The 26111-nt window shown below is 34.2% G+C and overlaps 1 protein-coding gene and 1 long non-coding RNA gene across 5 annotated transcripts in view; one reads left to right on the top strand and one right to left on the bottom strand.

Moving 5' to 3' along the window:
- The window catches only part of LOC123308564 (nephrin-like), a 508306-nt gene that overhangs the window by 22222 nt on the left and 459973 nt on the right, over positions 1-26111 (bottom strand). For 2 of the 4 annotated variants that reach the window (XM_044891287.1, XM_044891288.1), the window contains exon 9: positions 25257-25603. In XM_044891287.1, the coding sequence (XP_044747222.1) occupies positions 25257-25603 (347 nt within the window). Of the gene's footprint in view, positions 1-3195; positions 3709-13250; positions 13759-25256; positions 25604-26111 lie in introns of those variants that run through there. The other 2 variants (XM_044891285.1, XM_044891286.1) reach the window with 2 other exon arrangements.
- LOC123308568 lies at positions 11041-25410 on the top strand. Its single transcript, XR_006537148.1, has 3 exons — positions 11041-11575; positions 22015-22147; positions 25274-25410. It is a non-coding gene; the product is annotated as an uncharacterized LOC123308568 (long non-coding RNA).

Genomic DNA, 26111 nt, shown 5'->3' on the forward strand with positions numbered 1-26111 from the left:
TATAGTTTAGTACTGAGTTTGATACATTTACAAGTGAGCAATCAGTTATGGATTCACATTTGCAGGGTCTTAGTCAGAGAAGCTGCTCCACCTAATTTCTGTAATACATCCCAAGAACTCCTTCTCGAATGCGTAAAATTTATAGTTGGCACAATATTATTCTACTACTAGGCTGGTAATTTCGAGAATGAAAATTTCAATGCGCCCAAAACACCAACGCAAGCCAAAGTATCTAAGAGAGCGCCTTCAAATCTCCAAACTACAAAACCCTTCTACAAAGGAAAGATTCACAGCTGCCGTCAAAGATAGCCTAACACCACCGGATTATAACGACGACATTGAGACTCATTGGCTTCGCTTCAAGTCATCTCTTACAAATACAGTGAAAGAAATACTGGGCACAAAACGCTCCCGAAAATCCCCAGACTGGTTTGCCGACAGCGAAACTCATATCGCACCCCTTTTGGACGCAAAACACAAAGCGATGAAAACCGCAATTAACAAGCCTGGCTATGTTGCAGCCAAAAAAGGTTTAATAAACATAAAACGCGAGGTCCGTCAAGAAATAAGAAAAATCAAGGATAGATGGTGGAAAGAAAAAGCAAGGGAAATACAAGCTTACGCCGATAACCATGACTACAGGCGTTTTTTCGAAGCCATTGAAACTGTTTACGGTTCAAGAAGAAAAGCTTTCCTATAAGAGATGCTCATGGAGCTATTCTAACTGATGATAGAAAAATTCTCGAAAGATGGAAGGAGCATTATTCACAGGTCTTGAATCAAAATAACGACTCGGATTTATCCACTTTAGACCTGCTCTCCGCGTATAGTCCGATAACATCGCTTGATGACGAAATCTCAATGTCGGAAATCATAAGTGAGATTAAAAATATGAAAAATTATAAGTCACCTGGTCTAGACGGCATTCCAGCGGAGATATTCAAAGCCTTGGATGAAGACATTGTCAATAGTCTCCTAACCCTATTCCGCAAGATCTGGGAACAGGGAGTTGTGCCACAAGACTTCAAAGACGCTTTAGTTATCAACCTCTATAAGAACAAAGGCGATACGTCGAATTGCAACAATTACAGGGGCATATCGTTGCTTAGTGTAGCCGGTAAAATTGTCTCGAAAATTATGACTAATCGTCTGGTTCCACTCTTAGAAAAGCTATTACCTGAATCCCAGTGCGGCTTTCGACCTCAATCTGAAGACCAAGACAGCTGTTCACAAAGCAGTGGTCCTCCCAACGCTTCTTTACGGAAGCGAAAGCTGGACGCCCTACAGGCGACATATTAAACAGCAACAACGTCATCTAAGACAGACAATGCACAAAGTTTCGAATGCAGAAGTCTTGCAACGGGCGAGTTGTACAACAATTGAGACTCAAGTAACGAGGGCCCGACTCAGATGGAGCTGCCACATTCTGAGGATGCAAGACACAAGACTCCCCAAAATAGCTCTATATGGCGAATTCACTGAGGGAGCCCGGAAACCAGGAGGCCAGTAAAAGCGGTTTAAGGATACACTGCATCAATTCCTAAAATTAGTTAATGTCAATCATAACTGGGAACAACTAGCGTTAGACAGGTCACAGTGGAGGTCTTTGGTACACAGTTATAATGGAGACTCGAGAAGAATACAGCGGCGGCCAGATCTTGTTGGTGAATATCCATGCCCTGAGTGAGGATCTGCAGGTCATGGTTGGGTCTCTTTAGTCACAGGAGGGCACACAGTCTCAACTAACCCTAAGAAATTACAAGTCTGTTCGCAATTTTTTTTTTCTTTTTGTAGATTTATTCCCGGTAACGATACAGCAATGAATGAATGAAAATGAATTCTACTTTTATTTACGACCGATATTGTTAGATTTCAAAAATGCATCTGATTTTTCTTTTTGTTCAGTTGGGGATCGTAGATATTCTTCATACAATTTTTCTGTTTCCACCAACCAACCAGGGAAAAGAAAATTCGCAAAAGCCTTTTGGAACCTAACCTAACCTAACTGAAAAAATAAAAATTTATTCAAAACAAAAAGATTTTAAAATGGGGGTTCATTTTTGTAAAAAAATTGAAAGTCATTACAAGTTTCTCTAAAAAAGACGACCGCAATGTGCCATGCATTTTCCTCAATCTCGTTTGGTTGAAAAAGATGTAGTTCAGTTATCACCAATTTTACCCACCCTGTACAGACATTAGCTGTGTCCTGAGGGGATCTCGAGAACTATAAGAGCTAAAAGAAAACGGATGACACATTTCCAAGCTCTTTTCAGAGGAAGAAAGAATGGTGGAAACCGAAGCCTCCTACGATTCTTCATTTTTGAGTTATTAGCAAAAAATGGGATTTTGAAGATTTCGAAAAGATCTCATAATTTTCTTGGATATGAAGTTACAGATTTAAAACTCAAACCTTCTTAGGCAATTTTATACGTCGAATTCATTGACAAAAGATTTTTTACAATTCAAAAATGACAAATTCAATACAAAATTGCATTAAAAAAACGAACGTTCGCCTCATGATTGGAAATGAAGAAATATTTCGAGCTCGTCAGTGGATTCTACGTAAAAAAGTTCCTTTAGAAGTTTCAAGTGTCAGATCTGTAACTTCAAAGACAAAAAAGAAATGAAAACTTTTCGAAATCGTCAAAATCTCATTTTTTGCTAATATGCATGTAACTCAAAATCGGATAATCGTAGGAGGCTACGGTTTTCACCATTCTTTGTTTCTCTGAAAATGAGCTCGGAAAAGTGTCATCCGTTTCCTTCTAGCTCTTATCTAAGAGTAACTCTGGTTACTCTTTGCTCTTATAGTTCTCGATATTTCCTCAGTAGACAACGAATTTTGCTCACCCTGTACACTTATTCGATTCTCCTCTCCTCTGTCTAGCTCTATACTGTGGCAGTGGCGTTACATGGATGAATTTATATAATATAATTTCTATCTATTCGCATTGAAAATCAATGTGACAACCATGTCTGAGTCAACTATCTCAATTGTGATTGGCTACACTAAGCAATTATCTTACTCAAGTCTTTGTCAACCACAAATGTTTATTTTCCATTCCTTGTATTCATGTTCCAAGCTCATGCTCAACTCAAACCTGTAAAACATTCGCTATGGAATTTTCAGCTATAGATATCGAAGTTTCTGGGATATCTTAACAACTGTATTATTGTGAATCATTTCGACAAATATTTAATCCAGAATAAAAGTTTATTTATATTTCACACACAAAAATAATAGATTGTATATTATTTAAAAATATGACACAGTATTTATTCGAACATCTATTTTAAAGAAACTTCCATGTATTCAAGATTCTTCGATAGATTGTTCAACACCTCTAGCATTCCTGCAGCGTTGAAATCAGCATTCATGGTATCCTCGAAATTTTTACTTGTGTTCTCATAATTCATTCTTATTTTGTGTACAATTAAACCCTGAATTAATCCATATTCACTATAGGTTTTCCATTGATCATACAGAACTTCGAAGGGGTAAACATCTTCTGATTTCAGTCCTGTCTGAGACAAAAACTCTTCAAAAGCATTATAATAAACTCTCAAGTATAGATTCAGCCTTTCAAATACTCTCTTGGAAGCAATCCCATAAAAGACGAGGGATAAATCTATTATTGGTGATCCCACATTACAGGTTTGCCAGTCGATCAATTTAATATCTATGAGAGTTTTTTCTCCGCGTGACTCCTGAAAAAATAATATTCTGCTGAAATGTCGGAATTCAGAGTTATCATAAAAAAAAATCAGGAAAGGTATTTGCCTCCATACATATTCTACAGGCATCTAGTTTCATTAACAGTTATTTATACAGCAAGTGTGTTAAAGTAATAATCATTTGATAACTTACGTGTTGTATACAAAATTTGATTCTATTTTGATTGGGAGTCAAATGATAATACTTTTTAGAGACTTCTCTAATTTATGAAATGACAATAATGGTTATTTATACAACAAGTGAGTTAAATGGATGTTTGTTCATGAGAAGAAGGTTTATAACATTCACAACTCACTTTATAGACAAATGATAACATTTTCCAGAGAATTATCTAATTTTAATGACATGAAAAGTGTCGCTTCGATTGATTATCGCTAGGACATAATTCAATTCATAACAACAAGAGCAAGATGACGTTTATTCACTAACGCTCAGGTTATTTTATTTGACTTCTGATTAAAAAAAAATATTTCACTGATGAATGTATAAATGTTAACTCACTGGGTTGAATAAAGTGAAAACTCAAAATAATGAATAGAATACCTATTCTCTTCATTGACAAATCGACATTCAATGAGACAACAAAATGAACATCCCGGATTGAATGAATCTGGCTTCAAAAATTTTTAAGAATGAATTTTTTGAAATGATCAATCCCAAAAGGGTCGTTATTATGAACTCGATTTCTGTTCATTTTTGAAAAAGTACATTTCGAACTTTCCTCTATTTTGGGTTATATATTTTTTTGCTCCTATTTGGAAAGTTTATCATTGCCCTATTTCCGCCTTCAGGGATTTTGTCGGAATTGAAAACGAATTGATAAAATGCTACATACACGGTGATTCATTGAGGGTGGCGACCAAAATTGATAGAATACCAATATCTTGGGAACGACAAGAAATATGAGTTTGCGGATTTGACAGGTCAGTAGGACAAGACAAAGATTATAATCTTTGCGGAAAGTTATTTGACTTTCTGTAGTATGGAATTATAGCATTGCATTTCATATTTCCCAGTCAAAAAGTATAAATAGAGTAAGTTACAATGATTATAATAAGATAGTGACGACAATTTCTTGTGGTCTCGTTTTTCCTCGGTTAGTTGAGTTTCAGCAATTTAATGGCGGATTTGGCCACGTGACGTGACGTGACAGCATTGCAGTCTGTGCTTCTAAACAGCCATGTTATTGCTAAATTTGCAATTGTCATCACTATCTTGATTATTTGTGTTCTGTGGAGTCACTGTAGATTGACTTTGAGTAGCTTTTTTTCTAGAGAGAAAAGTTTATCAACTCCAACACTAAAAAATACATAAAATTTACCTGAATTAATGTAGTGAAATAGAACGAGTACTTTCGGATTTCATTCCTTTTTACCAACCTCAAAAAGGATATATTTTGTAAAATACGCAGTAATATTTTGTATGTGATAGGTCGCGACATTTAGTGAAAAACTATGAACAAAAATTATTTGAGCTCACTTTTTTGATCCGAGTTTATAATATTCTTTCCTCAAGTTATAAGATATAAGGTTTCCGAGATACAACCTCTCAACACCCTTAATGAATATTCCCATATACTGTTAGATTGATTTTCACGGAACTTTGAGGAAAGAAGTTGGTCAAAAAACTACATGGCATTAGTTGAATGTAGTTTTTTGACCAACTTCTTTCCTCAATCATATTCAATCGTTTTTAAAAATATGTACCTAATCTTCGAGAAAATCGCTGTAAAATCATTTAAAACTCAATAACAACTTGAATCGATCCAATAAAAATCAGTATGAGACATTTCGTCAATCTGGTCGCCTTTTTTCTGAAGTTTGGTTCTTTGCATATGCTTCATGAATGTTCTTATTTTGAAATGAAGTCAGTTTATCAGCGGCTTGGATTTGAAACGAGTTTTCTGAAAATGCCAAGACGTAAATTAACAAACGCTGAGGCTAATAGGGCTATCGGAATGCTACAGGTGGCCTAACTCAAGTTGTTGTAGCGGAAAGGCTCCAAGTCAGCCAAAGTGTGATATCTCGAATAGGTTCAGGGAGACAGGTTCCGTGTTGAAAAGACCAAGGCTTGGTGGGCGACGACAAACGACACCTGCTCAGGATCGTTTCATCACCGTTTCGGCGAGAAGAAACCCTACATCTACGTGTAGAATGCTACGGAATACTCTTCAAAATGCAGATGGGGTCCAAGTTTCCATCGAAACCATCAGACGACGTTTGAGAGAGGTGAATCTAGGTTCTAGACATCCATTAAGAGGAGTTCCATTAATAGGCAACATATCAATCGGAACGATCAATGGCGTAGTGCCCTTTTCACTGATGAATCCAGATATGGACGATTTTCAGATTCTCGGAGAATAATGGTATGGACAATCCCACGCATACCCCGTCGCTATATCCAAGAAGTTCATCCATTCCGAGGGGGTAGTGTTATGGTATGGGCCGGGATATGTTTCAACGGGCGCACAGATCTACACATTTGTCCTAGGAATATGACCGCATTACACTATAGGGAGCATGTTATTGACAATGTTGTGCCATCAATTTCTAGACGATAACGCTAGACAGCACCGTGCAGCCATAGTTGAGAATGCGCGCGAGGAGCTTGGTATTCCACATTTACCAATACCTCCGCACTCACCAGATTTGAATTGCATAGAACATGCATGGGATATGCTCCAAAGAAGATTAGATAATCATCAACCTACCCCAGAATCCTTAAATGATCTGGGAGAGCTTCTGCCCCGTTTATGGAACCAAATTCCTCAAGAAATGTTCAACAACCTCGTGTGTACTATGCAAAGAAGATGTCAAGCTGGTATTGATGCCTGTGGAGGCCATACATTGTATTGATAGTCTTAAAATGCTTGAATCCTCTGGGAATAAAATTTCGTTATTTTACTCGATTTTTCTTAACCACCCTGTATACGCTGCAGACCTACAGGCTAAAATTAATTTGCAACTCGAAATCATATTAATATGAATTTTCATCACAAAAATCTTATTTTAACTAGAGGTCCTTTTGCTTGCATAAAAAGTCTATCACTTTTCTACACTCGATTTGATTTATCAGTTTAGTTAATCTACACATAGTCAAAAGGAGATAAAGTACACCTCCTCTACACTGGTGTAAATTCAATCAGCAAACGAATACTAAAATCGAGTGTAGAGAAGTGCTACACTTTTTATGCAAACGAAAGGACCTTATATTCTTTTGCAATTTAAGTCAATATCCCTAACTCATATGGAGCAGTTTTTGAATTAATTTAATTCAAGTCGAGTTATTTTGAAGGCAGAAGTTAAAGAAAGAAGTACACATTGAATTAAACCATGAAGTTTGTTTCGTTTTAATGTTCTGAAATATGGACCAGATATTCCTGGAAAAGAATGTCATAGAATTAAGTACACTAAAGGATTGAAGTTAGGTGAAATTATATACGAATCAAAGATTATAGAGTAAGGTTAGGTAACTCTATATTCTTTGATACGAATGGTAGTTATTTCGAACAAAGATTTATCGAATGAATCAAAAAAATGTATATGTTATTATAATAGTCACTTAAGAAAGCTGTAAAAAGTAAAATGAATATGATTTTGGTTTTCTTCCAAGTTAAACTTGGCAAAATATAATTAAGGAATTGAGTCATATTATTCATTCAAAAATGTTGTGAATTGTAGAATTCTTTATAGTAACTTCAAGAACGGATGGAGTTTCACATATTATATTTTCACGTTTTTCCGCTGAGAGAAATGGATACTTAAGTAATAATTTTTAATGTGTACTCACATGATATTTAAACATCAAGTTGTTCATCCATGCATCGTAGTGTACTATACATGTATACTTGTCCTTTTTGCTTTGGACTAAAATATTTTTGTAGGATCTTTCTATATTCTTGACATAATAGTTAATTATCTTATTTTTTGAATTGATTTTTTTCAATCCTTCTTTGATGACGCATACACAATGTTTAAAAAATCCACCCTTATATCGCAAGAAACCTGATTGTACGCACTGCAACCTATTCACCAAATCTTTGTAAATTTCAGGTCTAAGATGCTTTAATGCAAAAGAAAGCGCATGAAATTTACCAAAAAGTCTACTAATCATCATCAAGTGGTCTTCGTCAATCTCTTCTTTCAAGTCGAACATGCGAAAATTACTTCTTGTCAAATCTTCCACTGCTAAAAAACTCTGATCCCCATATTCTGCGTCTCTGTAAAACCTTGGGACGGGATTGAAAAAACTCTGTAGCTTTAATTCTGCTTCTAATTTCTTCATAGCAGGAAATATATCCTTATAAAACATGGATTCGTTGTTATATGCCTCGTCTACTGGAGCTATAGCTCGTATCTTATCGCTTTTTGTAACCACTTTAATAAATACATTGAAAGATCTTCTCTTTCCCCGGATGTTCGCTCTGAATATATCTCCGAAAAATCCATTTACTTTGGTTTCTGTTGAAAGTATTACACAATTTAATTCGATTTTCTCTGCTACCGCAATTTCCACAATGAATTTTTTTAAATTCTGTTTGTTCTCCATGATTGTATGAAACTAATCTGAAGAGTGAAGTTTCAAAACGTTCTCAGTGGTAGATAATGGATATTTTCCTTGAAAATATGATATCACAGTAGCGTCGCATATTTATATTTCCGAAGATTAAAGGTGAACATATGTTTCCTTGTTTATTTATTCGATTATTTTTGACTATTTGTTGGAAACGGAATTGAAAGCGAGTATGTTACTGGTATGTTTCACTGTCACAGCAACGGAATTCCTTATGCCTCCTGTATAAGTGTTGTAAGTATGCAAGTATCAATTCCAATACCTATTAACAATTTGTGCGAATATCAATATAATGGAATGTAAGAACTGTTTTATGAGAATTTTTCCAGCAGTTTTCTTTCAATAATGGTAAATTTTATGGATATTTCGAATCGAGTACCTGCAAAAAAACAATGAACTTCAAATGTCGCATAACACTTACGTCATTTCACACAACGTTCCAACAACAACGTTCCAACATTCCAAACTGATGAAGCGCAATGTAATTCCATAAGTTATTGTAGGACTAGTGTAGACAAAATGCATGCTAAAAACGTGTATAATTTACCGATGCCAGGGCTGTTAGGAGTCTTGAATATGAAAGTATGATTTTTTTCAGATCAGTTCTTTATTTTTCGATCCAAAACGGGACGATCGGGGCGGAAATCTGGATGGACCATTATCGGAATGTACAGGGTGATCGATTATAAACGACCCCTTTTGTCCAACTTTTTTGTGCCAATACTGTCTAGGGAAAAAGTTTCGTACCAGTGTTCGAAATAAATTTGTTTAATTTTCTGAAATCCCATGCGTGATCCTCCTTTCTTATTTCAAATGATTTTTTTTTCATTCCCCTGAAAATTTTCAATTTTTGTATCTTATACGTATTCTCAGGTTAGAAGATAGTTTCGTACAAGTATTTCATAGTTTGAAATGAATTTTTAATTAAAATTTCAATCATTCATACAGGATATGTGATTCAGAAAGCCTGTGCGTCAGGTCCTATTTTCTTAATCAAAGGGGGCAGGGTGCAGGTACTTTATTTTTTGTTCGATCTTCAAGCCATTCTCTTGAAAGTTCTAAATATTTTTTATCTTAAATGCAGACCCACCGTATCTATACCTAGGTTTGACGTATAAGAAATTACCATAATTATTCAGAATTCAATTAATCATCTTTGCAAATGGACCAAATCAGTTATTTCAGCACAAAATATTGTGCAATGAATGTCTAATAGATGAGTAAAAAAAATATAGAATATATGTCGAACAGAATAAAAGATATCTATGTAAAATACTTTTAATGGAAGAGTTCAGAAACGTTAGTCAACCTTGTTAACAATAGAAAAACTCTTTCAATAGAAACGTATTCATCATTTTACAATCCTTGGAATGTCCCCGGCCTGAAAATCTACAGGGTGGTCCAGATCGTAACCAAGAAATTTTAACCACGTATTCTACATCAAAAATAAGCCCTAGTTTGTCATATAAACATATGTAGAGAAATGTTTCCTCTCCTCTCCGTTAAAATTATAGAAAAAAATAATGTTTTTTATTGATAACTTTCACACTGCTTGAATATTTTTATGAAATTTAAGGTTTTGAGCGTCAAGGAGTACTTTTTGCATAATATCCTTTCTTTTCTATTCTACCAGTTGGGTCCGTACTGCAGCGAGACTGAATATTTTCAGAAAAAAAATGATACGCCATTGTTTTTTCCGACAATAAAAATTATTATTTCAATCCTTATTTTTTTTGGATCAAATTCGTTCTCTTGACTTTTTGCTGTACGAGGCACCGTTTCCGGTTAAAAAATAAAACACATTCTCGTGCATGAAGAAATCGCCAAAATTTGATATGGTAGGTACCTACCTAATAATAAGACCGTAGTAAGCTTTTTATTGCTATATCAAATTTTGGCCAATTCTTCATGCATGAGAATGTGTTTTATTTTTTTAACCGGAAACGGTGCCTCGTACAGCGAAAAATCAAGAGACCGAATTTGCTCCAAATTAAATAAGGATTCGAATAATAATTTTTATTGTCGAAAAAACCAGTGGCGTATCATTTTTTTTATCTGAAAATATTTAGTATCGCTGCAGTACGAACACCACTGGTAGAATAGAAAAAAAAATGATATTACGCAAAAAGTGCTCCTTGACGCTCAAAACCTTTGTCTCAAATTTCATAAAAATATTTCAAGCAGTGTGAAAGTTATTAAAGAAAAACTTTTTTTTTCTATAATTTTAACACCCCGTATCTCGGACAGGAAACATTTCTCGACATATGTTTATATGGCAAACTAGGGCTTATCTTTGATGTAGAATACGTGGTTAAAATTTCTTGGTTACGATCTGGACCACCCTGTATATTGAATTTTCAAGGTGAGTTTTGACATTATTCAGGCGTTTTTTTCGTGTTTCGTGCATTATATTTATGGTTTCATCCATATACTGATAATTTATTTATTATTAGACTATGGTTTCATCACAGAGCACATTAGTAGTTGAGGCGTTATGTGATTACTCTATGGATGAAACCATAAATATAATGCACGAAACACGAAAAAAACGCCTGGAAAATGTCAAAACTCACCTTGAAAATTCAATATAGATTTTCTTTCATATCACTTGTATTTGAGAGCCGGGGACATTCCAAGGATTGTAAAATGATGAAAGCAACCGAAAGGCACAAATATAATTCTAAAAAGTACGTTTGCTTGGAAAGAGTTTTATCTATTGTTTACAAGGTTGGCAAACGTTCCTGCACTCGTCCTTCAGATTCAGCTTTTCATTAATGGTTTTGTTTACTTATTTTTCTGTAAAATATTGAGTAGTTTAGTTATGAAAGATGTTGTTAATTTTCTATGTTTAGTTTATATCTTACTTTTTGTTGAAAAATAGGAGCCTTTAGCACTCCCTAGATCTGTTGGAGCTAAATTTTTTCAATTAATTCAATATTTTAAGTCGTCATATCTCAATACGCCAAACTGATAATTGAAACATGAAATAAAAAAAAAGTTACTCATTTGAAATAATAAAGAAGTATCTTGTTCAAAATTGATTTTAGAATAAAACTTTTGTAGGGATTTTGTTACATAAACAAGTTAACGAGCAAAAATTATATTCAATTACCTGTACCAGAATTATGGATGAAGGTTCATGGTTCATCGGTTATCCCTATACCTACTGAGAAAAATTACTTTGAACGACCGTCGTGTGATATATGACGTGTGTATAATTCCTTGTTGATTTTTCACAAACTATCAGTATTTTCAGACACAGTTAAGGTAAGAAAATATACCTTCAATAGGTTAGTAACTAAATATATAATTGAACTTCGTTGGTGATCCCAATTTTTCAATGTAAGGTAGTTCTTTATATTCTTTAAAAGCCTTTATTCTTATTGACTATTATTAATAATATCGATATATTCATTGAAAACATAGATCCAAATTACTAGTCTTCATCGAAATAAATGTTTATCTTGAAATGAAGAGATGCATTTCTCAAAAACAGTTGATTGCGTTTTCCAATCTGCTAAAAAAACCCTAACTGTACTAATTACCTTATAATAATATTGATATAATAAGATCGAATAGCCAATAAGGTAATGAGGGCTTTCAGGGAATATGGAAACATTCTTCTTCTTTTTTCTTATAGGAATAAGAAAGTTTACTTCTGATAATGAAAACATTTTTATACTGACTCAAAATTGATGAAATGACTTGAAGAGTAATCACTTTTGTTCTGTTATTGATGATTTATACAAATTCGTTTCATTTTATTATTTAAATAATGAACTGAAAATCTTATTATTAATTTGGGCTTTTTTTAATATTTACCCACCAAATGCTAAACCTCTTGCATTATGCTTATAATGGACTGTTATTTTAAGTAATAACGACATCAAATGTAGGAACATTTTGTTGTAGTTGTGTTTCAATTATAGAAACTAAACCAGCTATATAGGATGTCCCGAAACTCAACGATAACCTGGTACCGAAAAAGAGGCCAAGGTACATCAGTTATGAATAAAATAAGAAAGAAAATCCACAGTACCTAAAAATGAGACAAGAGTGTCTAATTTTAAACTTATTCGAAATATTTCTATTATCGCTTCACTAAGTGACATGGATTTTTTTTCTTATTTTATTCGTAACTAATGTATCTTGGCCTCTCGCCGGTTACCAGGTTATCTTTGAGTTTCGGGAAATCCTGTATGTAATATTAAACTAATTTCATTGTGACATTTTATTCGGAATATCTTTCTGAGTTCTTGCCCGTTGGCAAAATTTCTCTAATTCCGAAGGTCTTACTTGATGACACTTGAACTGTAAATTCAATATGACTGCCAAAAAAAAATTAAGCTGAATGTCGTATCTTGAAATCTACGAGGCCGATTTCAATAAAAATGGTCTATCTAATTTTATGAAATTACGATTATATTGAAGGATATAAAAATTTCATGAGGCTCGTTCGTAAAATAAGATATGTAGATACAAGCAATTTTCGAATATCATTTATTTCCGATTTTTCATTATAATTCTAGAATAAAAGAAGATATTAAGATTTGAGGGACGTCATGTTAGATTTGTCACCATTCTGTATATCATATAATCCACTGAAAAATATGTTTGCATGCAAAACGAAATATTTCTGGTTCATACGTCATACGTCACCCTGTATCTCGTCGAGGATGCGTTTTTGGGCATTCGTTCGTAGGGACTAAACCCTAAAATGAGGAAACAAATCTGATAACGAAACCTAACCTAAGCTGAACCTCAAGATGGAGGAAGTAATTCAGATTGCTTTTTCCTATTCAGATAGGAAATTTGAAAATTTATCGGTTTGATTCTGACCTTGTTAACACTTACGTAGTTATCATGTTAGGGTTTTTCTGATTTCTTATCAATATCAATGTATTTCCATATTTCGGGTATATATATATTTATAAAAGATAAAAACATATGCAAAAATTCTATTTAGTATTCGCACACTGAAATTATGATAATTATTTCATTTGAAAGTATGATCGGGTTTGGAATTGAATAATTTCTCAAAAAACTCCAATATTTTCAAGATGCTTCAACAAATTGTCCATAAGTTGTCCCATTTCTTCAACATTGAAATCAGCATTTATGGCATCCTCGAAACTTCCACCTGTATTCACCACATTCATCCTCAATTTATGCACAAGGAATCCCCGGATCATTCCATATTCACAATACGTTTTCCATTGATATTTCAGAACTTCGAAGGGGTAAACATCTTCTGTTCTCAGTCCTGTCTGAGACAGAAACTCTTTAAAAGCATTATGATAAATTTCCAAATATTCATTCAGGTTATCTAATATTGTTTTAGAGGCGATAGCATAAAGCACTATGGATAAATCTATTGCTGGTGATCCCACATTACAAGTTTGCCAGTCGAATAACTTGATATCCGTAAGAGTTCTTGATCCAATTGAATCCTAAAAAATAAATATTCTGAGAATGAGGAATTCTAACGCTCCATTGAAAAAGCGAAATGCTGAAACCATGTATCTGACTATTTTCTGGGGTAATCCGGAAGAGAAGAGATTGTCCCTTCTGTACAATATACTGGGTGTTTCACACGTAAACGGACAAAAGGACGCCCTTGTAGAAGGTGCATGATAAAATAAGCATTCATATACAGGGTGTATTTGAAGGTAAAACTGGTCAAAATGAAGCGTTTCACCTTTCACCAAAAATCACCTGTACAAAATTTTCAAAATGACAAAATTGAAAAAAAATTTTTAAATGATTACTGAAATAGATCCTTATACGACCCTAGAAAGTTTGTTAGCTGAATTATCGCAAAGCAGTGGGAAAAAACTCATCTCCTGATTCGACCATGTGGTTTCGTTTAGGATATTGGCTCATTCGATATTTACATGGTAATGAAAATGGAAACTTAGGATTGCCAAATTTTTCTCATTATTTTTTAAGAACTTACACAATTTTATGAAATGGCTCATTTCGATACCACTTCGAAGACACTTAGGACACAAATGTAAAAAATATTATAAAATAATACTTCAAAATCTCACCAATAGAATTCATCTAAATTATAAACGAATTTTTCACAATGGGCATCACAATCTTCTTTTTCGAACATTTCAACAAACGTCGTAAAAATGGGATGAAATGGGGAAACATCATAGCACTTTTTCAACATAACTAACATAATAACTTTCAAGAAACTGCCTCGATTTTCTAAATTTTTATTTCACCCTAAGTTGCACGATACAACAATTATGATTCTCTCAAAAGTGACCTGATGCATCTAATCCGATGAACTTGGTATTGAACCATTCATTGTCCAGCCATATGTTTATGTTTTGTTTCGTTTTTTCGATTCCGGGTCACCTTCCACAGTCCTGTACTTGAAATTCAATGAAATTTTGTCGAACTTCTAGGAGTTCTAGAGGTTCTATCTCAGCCATCTTTAATATTTTATATAGACAATTTTTGGTTAAACGACTTATTTTGATAAGTTCTACCTTCTGCCAAAAAAAGCCTCACCTTTGAAAACACCCTGTATATGAAAAGTTGAGTAAATTAAAAAAGAAATTAACGGTGCGACAACTTTTCTACAAATTAGTTAATAACGAATAAATGTTACATGGAGTCCCTGGAGTAACTGTACAGGGTGGGCAAATTTCGATGTTTTAGCACTACAGCTTTTAAACCAGTGGAGGTAGACAAAATCTGATACCCCATTCTCGATCTCTTTTTCTGAGAAATAAACAAGAGTAGTAGTCATTTTAGCTTTTGTCTTCGAGTTATAAGTGAATATTGGAAAAATGGCGATTTCGAAATAAATTTTCATCTCCGCTAATACTGATGATAGAGCTCTGAAATTAAAACATTATGCAGGCAATTTTTTAAGTAGAATGCAGTGGCTTGCTTGCCTTTTTTGCAGGATTCTTAATTACGAATGGGAACACTAGATTTCTGTGCAATGTTTTGAAAGCTTACTTTTCACTGATTTCGAAAATATATGACATCATATGGTTTGTATCAATAAAAATAATGGAAAATGGTCAAAAACCTTTTCTCGCGATATTTCTATAGTTTCTACTTTTGATGAGAATAGAAAAATGTAGCATCTTATGATTACCACAGTCTCCTTCTATTAGTCCTTTCATTTCTATGTTTCTCACTCAATTTATCCAAGATTCAAATTTTGTGAAAATTGGTAAAAAGCATAGAAAGAATGACATTGCCTGAATGAGACTGCTCTTGTTATAGGAAAGGCTATTTTTCTGTGCTCGTCAAAAGTTGAAATCATAGAAATATGTATTGGGTAAAAAGAAATTAATTTATTATAGTCAATCCGCACTAAGCTAGTCTCACACAATCCCAGATAAGAATATGTATAGTTACTCCCGGGACGGACATCCTGTATATAAATTTTGTGGAACATCTTCTACTCACTCTGTATATTTCAAAGTATTGGAGAAGTCCAGCCTATTTTATGCTAAAAACCACGAAATTAGAACGAATGATCAGACAAAATGTTATGAAATAGAAATTATAAGTTCACCAAAAAGATCCCTCATCTCAAGATATGCAAAATATAGGAATAATAATAATTATTTGTGTGCTTCAATCAATGATTCTCGAAACTCCTTGACCAACCTCGGCAATAATAACGAGGAGTTATTGAACTCACGTTGTTTATAAAAAACATCCTTCGACTAAGGTTCGGTGCTATTGCCTAGTACTGGTGAAATGTCTTCTTTATGATGTACTCACACGATATTTGAACATCAAATTATTCAGCCATCCATCATAGTGTATTATACAGGAATACTTGTCCTTTTTGCTATCGGATAAAATATTTTTGAAAGAGGTTTCGATATTTTCTACGTAAAAGTCAATCATTTTATTGTTGGAACCACATTTATCCAATCCTTCTTTGATGACAGATACACAGTGTTTCAAGAACCCTCCTTTATATCGTAAAAAACCCGAATGTACGCATTGCAGTCGATTTACAAAATCCATGTACAATTCTGGTTTCAGATGCTTGAAGGCAAAAGAGAGCGCATGGAACCTCCCAAATAGTTCACAAATCATCACTAGGTGCTCATGGTCTATCTCTTCTCTCAAGTTGAACATGCCAAAACCAGATTCTGTCAAATCTTCCATTGCCAAATAACTATGATCCCCATATTCTGCGCATCCGAGGAACTTCGGAACGGAATCGAAAAGATTCTGCATCCTTAATTGTTCTTGTAGTTTCTTCATTGCGGGAAAGATATCCTTATAGAATATACTTTCGTTATTGTAGGCCTCATCCACTGGAACTATAGCTCTAACTTTATCATTCTTTATTGACACTTTCACAACTAAACTGAGGGAATCATTCTTTCCACTGATTTTCGCTTTGATAATATCTCCGAAATATCCATTCCCAGATGAGGCATCTCTTGAAATCGACAAGAGATAATCTTCACCCAGTTGCTTCTCCTTGCAAATTTCATCAACCAATTTTCTGAAATATTGTTCGTTCTCCATGACTAAAAGAAACTGGTTCGATGTCTTAGAAATTTATGAGAATCAAATTGGTAAAGTTTGCAGTGAAAGATAATGGGTATATTTCGAGCAGCTGTCCTTGAAAATATAATAAGACAGTAGCGTCACAATCACAGGCAAGATATGTGTTTGCTTGTGTATCGTGTATTTAACTGATCGTTGCTGAATATTTATTCAAGATACGATTGAATTCGTAAAAGTTATTGTTTATATACCTATGTTTAGTGTCATTGAAAGTGAAAATCTTGTGATATACAGGATGCTCCTAAATTGCAGGTACAAAAGAAAAGAGGATATTCCTTGACTAATTTTAAGGAAAAAAGGTCTAATAAACATGGGACCGCAAAAGATTCGTTTTCGAGATACAGAGTGTTAAAGTTAGAATTTTTTTCAAGTTTTTCTCTTAAGCCCGTTTGCAACAGCCGAGAATTCTCTAGAGAATTCATGCGCCGTGAATTCTTCACCGTTACATACGCACTTTAGGTTGAATTCACTGTTCAGTTGCATACAAAATAATCTCTGCCGTTTTCTTAGCAACATTTGGTAGAGAATTCTCCACAGAATTCTCGTCTGTTACAAACAGGCCTTAAACCCGATGGCACCGACTTATTCAAGACAGGATGATCGTTAATTCGGTTATTGCTGATATAGAAATCAAGAGAAATATTCGAGTATTAACGTTAATCTCGCCTTAAATAAGTCACACAGTCCTTGTAGTATCTAAACTTCACAACATATTCAACTGAAATTTGGCATGAATATTATAATTGATAGTTCACACCAAGTGACATGCCAATGCAAGGTGTTATTTTTCAAGAACACTGTCCCTTGTTTCCTCCAGAACTTTTTTCAGTGAGCCACTGTTAGTTTGGTACTAAACTTTATGGTCTCTTGTAGTTTTGTCGTATCTGCTACAGATTTCGAGAAAAAAAGGTTCTCTCGAAATCCTCAGAAAAAAACAAATTGTTATAAAAATTCAGTTAGTAAGCTATGGAAATAAAATCATTGTTAGTTTTGAAACATCAAATTAAACTCGGCATTTTTAATAATGGATGTGTTTTCACAACTTGTTCTGATACCAATCCAAGATTCAAACCTAAACACCCTGTACCTCGGAAACAAAACGTTTGCGGGACTTTTTTCTTAAAATATTTAAGGAAGCTCCCTCTTTGTTTGTACCTCCAATTCAGGAACACCCTATATATATAGTTTTGAAACATCAAATTAAACTCGGCATTTTTAATAATGGATGTGTTTTCACAACTTGTTCTGATACCAATCCAAGATTCAAACCTAAACACCCTGTACCTCGGAAACTAAACGTTTGCGGGACTTTTTTCTTAAAATATTTAAGGAAGCTCCCTCTTTGTTTGTACCTCCAATTCAGGAACACCCTGTATATATACGTACTTTCATCCTGATATCTATGCATAGAATAAATTGGTTTATAGGTTTATGAAAAATAAATAGAGTGGTGTAAAAGCTGTACTTGTGTGTGTCTGTATGTATGAATGCTTATAATATTGATTCCACAGATGATTCTAATGGAGTAATTTTCAAATTCAACCATTTCCGCAAGAAGGGGATAACCTTCTTGCTTAGATTAAGTGATTAAGATTTGGAACACCTACTCACTAAAAAGTTTTCGGTTTTAAGTTACCTAAAACACCTACATTTCGCTAGAACAAAATATAAGATTCCATATGCTAATTTCTACCAGAGGTGAATAATCGGAGGGTCTTTCAATTCCTGCGTGAGTGTTCTGATTCAATTTTTAATCAATACATGGGACTCCGAATATTTTTCGAGAGAAACAGGCTTGATGCATTCGAGAGAACTGACGATTCATCTCAAAGAATTTGGTAGACGCTTGTCACATCAACTTACTCTTTTTTATTTGTTTCTGGTAAAATAATCTCAAAAATGCAGGTTTCTGAAACACTTCTTTCATTAATCTCAACCATCAACCAAAACCTTCCATTAATCCCTTAATATTTGAGGAAATGATCTATTATCATAAAACACAATTTCACTAAATTCCGAGTTTAAATTCGTTATAATCTATACGATGCTACTATAATTATTTGTATTCAATTTATTTATTTCATTGAGTTGAATCAGATTCCCTAATTGTCCAATCGGTTTATGTTTGTTATATATTTCTTTAACGACAAGGATAAGAATTTGATATTTGTTACGTATGAGTTAGAGACTCGCATATCTCACTGTAATACCGAGTTCACATTATTTCACACAGTTTTCCCATACAAACAAACATATTGAGGTTAAAATTGTTGAGTTGATTTCATTTGATTAACCGAGTCAACCGACATCGATAGTGTGGGAAGACTCCATCAATCTCGATTTTTTCTCATCTCGACATTGTGCATACACGAACAAAATTACGTAATACTGCTGCAAAGTTCAATTCAGTACAAAGTAGACATATCCATACTAGGAACAAATTGATGTGGGCGTACCCAAACAGTTTTGATTAGATTCTGATTTCATTGTACGTACAAACTTGAAACAACTCAAATGGCTTTCGTGGAAGCACAACATCGACTTGTTTCATTCAATATGAATGCTTCCTGTTGGCCCTGAACACAAACGCACATCCATTTTAGTCTGGAAGCTGATCCAGGATGCTATTTATCAGTGGAGTACTGGCAGAACACTGACTGACCCTAAAAGAAGCGTGCCCAACGAGAAGAAAAAGTATGTTACCTATTCACTATTGTTGAGAATAATTCGTGGCCAAGTTATAAGGGTATCGATTATGTAATTGAATAAGGAACAGATTCTGCAAGGGTTGTTTTGAAATTCATTTGTTTGATTATGATAATATGTACTTATTCTCAATAACAACAAATTTAAATACAATATACATCCAACGATTTCATATAGGGAATTAACGTAAACTGAAAATCTTCTATTTTCAATTTATTATTTTTGTCTTCGAGAGATGCAGACATAATGTTAAAGAAAAACGAGCAACTATCTTATGATTTTACCACATTCGAATTAAACAAAATATCATGAAGAAATTACTTCTGGGCAATGATGAGGATGAAGGTAGGCAGGTATTGATCTGAAACTTGTATGAAGGAGGACAACTTACATAATGAAGTTGTCCTTAGCATACTAATTTATTCCTGTTTCTAAAATTTTCAGAAGAAACGTAGAAGAAACGTAGAAACGAAGCTATCAATTGGCTATTACACAGAGTGCGAAATATTTCCTGATAAAACGTAAAATAATTTTTTTTCCGAATTATTGGACTTTAAGTCAAGCGAACAATTTAATTTCATAAATTAGAATAAGCTTAGATATCAATAAGTGAGTTGAATGGACCGTGTGTACCGTTTTTGTGCTTATTGAATGGAATATTTATAAAATACTTATATTAAAGACCACCCTATTTTACATAAACATGCCCTAAAAGTGTTTACCAAATGCGTCCGTTTTGGTATGTTTATCGCTACAGAATAAAGAATTTCTGCTGTGATAAAATTTTCGATGAAACCAACTTATTTTTTCCTGCTTTTGAAATCTTGTATGGGAAAAAATAGAAAAAATTCCTTTATTGCCCAAAATATTCACGAGATTACGAGACCATTGCGAGACTGTCTTACGAGACTCATCGAGACCGACAAAAGTCTCGTCTCGAAAAAGAAACTCTCGTGGGTATCACTATAGATTTTCTTTTTTTTTGGCATTTGGGTGGGATAATTTGGGGCTTTTGATGTACGTACAATTTCAACCGCATCTGTCAGATTTAACTGTGGACTGAAATATACAGGGTGGACAAATTTCGATGTTTTAGCACCCCATTCTCAAAGTTGAGTTTCTTATGAAAACAGTAGTTTAAAATGACCTAGAAATAATCGCCATTTTTTTACCGTTTCAGAAATATATCATACTTGGCCCACAGTTTTTTTTAATTAATTTTAAACGACTGTTTTCATAAGAAGAAATACATCTTTATGTTATAGCTCTATTTTGACCTATAACTAGAAAACAAAAGAAGATGGAGGAATGCAGTTGATTATTAGTTTCTCGAAAAAAGACGACCGTAATGTGCCATGCATTTTCGTTGGTTGAAAAGGTTGTAACACAGGTATCACCAATTTTGCCCATCCTGTACACACACGTGAAGTTCGATTGTTCAATCCTTTTGTTTAATGGATTCGAGCAGGTCCGAAAACGAAATTTATCTTTGCAGATCAACTGGATAATAAATAGAGTTAGGTGAAGAACCATTATTAGATTTTCTCAATTATTCGCTAGTGTAGAGAAAAATTACTATGGTTAGTTTCTCTTTTGATTCTGAAAAAGATACATGAAAACTGCAATATCTCCACACGAATGATTAACTGCTACCCTGAGATTTTTGGCCCCAGGACGAGAGTATGAGTGCTAGACCTGCGTTCAGGCCCAGGATTATTTGTAATTCACTGGCTGAAAAAAATGAAAAAATGAAAAATCTGTTAGCTTCAGCAGTCAGCACATATACTCCATGAAACATTAATTTCGAACGCATGTGCTTACTCTATTATAAAAAAGTAGAATAATTGAATCGGCGCATGAGAATGATGAACCTTTGATGAATTAATGAAACACGAATTAAAATTTCAACTCGGCTCGTTGCAGAATCGACGGTTGGCACAAAACGCCCTCGTGAATCCCACCCACATGTATAAATATTCCGTTATTTCATGGCACCTTCCGCTTCTGCTGGACTCGCACACGTCATATTCGTTTATTCAATTCGGACGGCTGCAAAAACCTAAACTGTGCGAGATAAGGGACCGATGATAAGGTAATAATAACGTCAATTATAACAGAGTTATCCCAGCCGAAATGGGGGATGCCCCCCCGGCTTCCCCAGGCGAATACGATAACTCCCCCGATCCCTGCTTTAATTATGTTCGGTCTTCAAGCCTCTGAGCGTAAGGCCTGAGGTTATTCTGCGTGCTTTTTTTTAAGCGAAAGGGTCAGGCCTAATTACACGCTCCCCAGGTGTGCCAGTTTTGGGGGCGTATAATTTTATTGAGTAATACCTGGGTTGTTATTCTGAAATATAAGACGAATTTGTGATATGAAAAGATCTGGCGGTACGTCTGGAAAATAAGAGATTGATAAAAAATATTCTATTTCAGGATTATTTTAGATGGGGGGCCGCATCAACAGATCCTGCCGATATGCTGGACGCTGGCTGGTACCTCTACCAGGCGCTTACCCAGAAAAGTGTGTTGTGGGGGGCTCAGCTATCATCCTCTAAAAGAGGAAAATGTAACAAAAACATTTATTTCTTATAACAATAAAAAATTATGGAGAACAAATAGAAACAATATCAAATTATGTAAGAATTGAGTAGCTTTTTGTTATTAAATAAAATAAAACATTGATTTCTTGTAAATATAAATCTATAAAAAAGAAAAAACAAATATTAAAAAGTTTAGGTTTTAGTTATTAAATAAAAGCTCCAAGCGCCTTGAGCCAGCATTAGCGAAACTGGTCACAACCATTTTTGTATCGTAATTTATGTGCATTAGAGCTAATCCACAGCAGTTTTCTGCCATATTGCTTTTGAGCCAGATCTTAAGTCTTCTTGAGGAAGAAAAACTGCGCTTTGCTTCTTCAGCTATTGTTACAGGAAGTGCACAAAATATTTGAAGTTATATGTACAAATTTAGGTGAAAATCTTCGCAACATTTCTCAAGAGCTGAAAGTGCTGATGAAGGACATGATTCGGGATCATTCGGTGTTGAAGTGATCCACTTATTTTCCATCTTCTTAATTCACTGGCCTTTTCTTATTTTACTTGAACAATACTTGAAAGTTCTATGTATCGAATGATAATGATAGGGACCTCTTGCAAAAGCCTTGAGGGGGGCTAGAGCCCAAATAGCCCCCCCCCTGAGTACGCGCCTGACCTCTCCATTGTAGGTCGCTAACTTTAAAATGAATTCAGTGAAGCAAAGACAGTTTTTTTGGTGCAATTATGCTCAATTAGTCGATTATTATTCTGAATGGCGTTCTGTCTGATGTAATAGAATGTTATACAAGGTGAGTCTTTGACTCGTACAAAAATTTTAACAGCAGATTCTTGAGGTAAAAAAAAACATCTTTTTCCTTTACCTTTTTTTCCGAATCGGCTAGGTTTAAAAGATACAGGCAACTCTTGGAACTAAGTTGGACGCTAACTAATAAATATTTGAACGTTTTGTAAAATAAAATTATTCCTCATATTTTTTCGTATACCGGTAGATTCGGGTGACTTGGGACAGTCCTGTAACTTGGAACAATTACCCCCTTGCAGATTTCTTTGTTTCTCACCATTTATGATTGAAGGGACAAACTCATAAGATTATGAAGCGTCTTTTCGGTTAGTTTAACAATTAATTCCTGTTGAGTTTGCCGTGACCAGAGCGTTTGAATTGACAGGAAAAAATTAACGAATTCAGGAGAGTAAAAGCGCGTTTTTTAATATCCCTTATACTTTCTAGTGTCCTATACATGTGTTTCATTTTGTGCATGTGTAATTTTTTTCTGGATACGTGGGATATTGGGATATCAGATATGTCATGAAACAAGGTTGTTCACAAATCAAACGGCAACACGAATATCATTCATTTATTTTGTTGTTTCATAGGGCGACGCATTGGCAGCAGAAAATATGCCGATTTTTCGCAGGATATAATTATTTAGGTCATTTTCACAAAGGAATCACCAAAGAATGAAAGAAATCAAAGTTCCCTTGTTTTGTTAAGTTTTTTTACATTTGAGTTGCAGTATATTTACTTTCGCTGTAATAGGGGTTTATCCTTCAATTTCCTTACCGAATTTCAACAATATAATAATTAATTCTAATTTTTCAAAACTATACACCGTTCCAAGTCACCTATTCCATTTGAGAGTTGAGAAATCAATATAGATTTTAAATTGTGTCTCTAGCAAATTGATGGGTGACTTGGGACAAGTATATTTTATTTTTTTCAAAATTTATATCCGAATTCTGAAGCATGGTATATATCCTAATCAATAGTCTGAGTCATTAAGCATATTCGAACCTCTTTTTAAGATACAAATAGGTCACCGTTTTGAAAATATGACAAGTTGAATTCAACAATCGTCCCAAGTCAACAATTAAAAAGTATCTATGAAATTTGAAAAATTGGGTACTTTGGCTGAATACAACTCTGTTTAAGAAATCCACAGATGTTCATAACTATTCTGAAGGTAATGAATAATGAAACGTATGTTGGGTATTTTTCCCTTCCTGAACAAGTGATGGACACTTGTTGGAAGTTGACAGTTGATAAATGAAATTAATGAACAACACGATCTCATTATCGATTCAACTTTCTCAAAGTTCAGCATTCTGGTTATCAGTTAATCGATTATTGTGAGTAATTAGTTATCAGTATATTAGTTTCAAATACTATAATATGTATACATCGCGATTGTGCTTTACACTTTCCTATTCACTACAAATGTCGGTTAGAAGGGAAGTAATTTATGAATAAATTGCCCATGAGTGAAAATCCCATGCTTTTTACACTGACAATTGTACGTAGCTTTTCCTGTTTTGACAAACCCTCAACTTTATTCGTTTATGCAACAGACAAAACAAAAAATGTGTTTTACAAAAAAAGGATGCAATGAAAATGTAAATAATAATATGTGTATAAACATGTCCCCAATCAATTTTTCAAATGCAAAGTTAAAATTAAAATTTCAACATTACATACTATTCTAATTAAATTATTTTTCCTCTTCTTACTTAGAATTACTAAATATATGGAGTCAACCTATTAGGGCATGTTCTAAAAAATAGTAAATACCGAAGATATTAATTTTTTGCGTTATTTTTTACTCACCCTGAAAAAAATTGAAACATGGAACACTCGGGATAGTGTGAAGGACTCGTTATAATAATATCCCATTATATTTCATTATAATAATAAAATTACGTACTCCGATGTCTGAACAGCAGAATCATTTTTGAGAGCAATCAGCTCTGAATTGCTCGTTGCAATGAAGTTATGGCGAATCATATACATATCTTGATTTTAGGAAGGCACTTACCTTTACATACACTTTGCAACTTTACTTATCAGTGGTCAATTTCAACAGGAACACAAAACGCATCGTGGCATATTTTCTTCAATTTAAATAGGTATATCAAATCATTAAAAATCCTGCACTCTAAGTGACGAACTGTGAAAATAACATCTATGGGCGAAGTTTCTGGAGAGAGTGGCCCTTATACTGCTTCTCTAGCGATTGAAGCGAGAAATAAAAAATTTCCATGATATTGAATTTTAGCATTGTTTGTAGGTTATTAAATAACTATGTGTACTCTGAAACTTCTGATGAAATGAACAGTTCTACTTACCCTGAATCTCTTTACAGCGAAAACAATCACGACAACTGTCCCGGCAATGATCAGTGTGGATCCTGCGGCCAAAGTAATATAAAGCCAAGGACCGGACCTATTTTGTCCCTCACCATTAGGATCCATCAACCTTCTCTGCTCATTCAATCCTGGAGCGGGCAGGGTTCTGAAGTTAATGGGGTCGCTGGGTTTAGACCATCCTTTGCTATTGTAAGAAGACACAGTGATCGCGTATTCCTTATCGGGTTCTAAATTAGTTATGTGGAAGTCCGGGCCGGTGAAGGACGACATATTGGCAACTGGATTGTCCCCCAAGCTCAAGTTCATAGTGAATCGTTGTTTTAGGCCTGTAATTATTCGAAATATTTCATAAATTGTGGTGAAAATATTATTATAGGGTTTTACGACGAAGCATATATAATACTGTAACCGGTGGTAGCCTAGATAATGGCATTGGTGTTTTGAGTGCCATGTATATTGTATATGTGTATTATCCGGTATTCTATACAATGCCTAGGTATTGTATAGAATGCCTGAAAAGGTCAGGCAATGTATGATATTCATTTCATGAAATTCATTTCATACATTGCCTAGGTATTCTATAGAATACCTGACGCCTAGCAGACAATGTGTTGAGATAAGATCTCATTGATGAGAGAAGATGTTGACGATTTAAGTAGCGCATTCGTTCCTTGCGAATTCATTGAAACGGCGGCGGCCGATTAACGAGTGTCTCTGATGTTTATTTTAAATGAAAAGAAAATATTAAACATATCATCTAGGATCTGGAAACTTAGTAATTTTTATTTAGAATGGCTTTGTAGATATCTCTCTATCTCTTCAAACTTCTATCAA

This window comes from Coccinella septempunctata, chromosome 2 (assembly GCF_907165205.1).
Source record: "Coccinella septempunctata chromosome 2, icCocSept1.1, whole genome shotgun sequence".
Lineage (NCBI taxonomy): Eukaryota > Metazoa > Arthropoda > Insecta > Coleoptera > Coccinellidae > Coccinella > Coccinella septempunctata.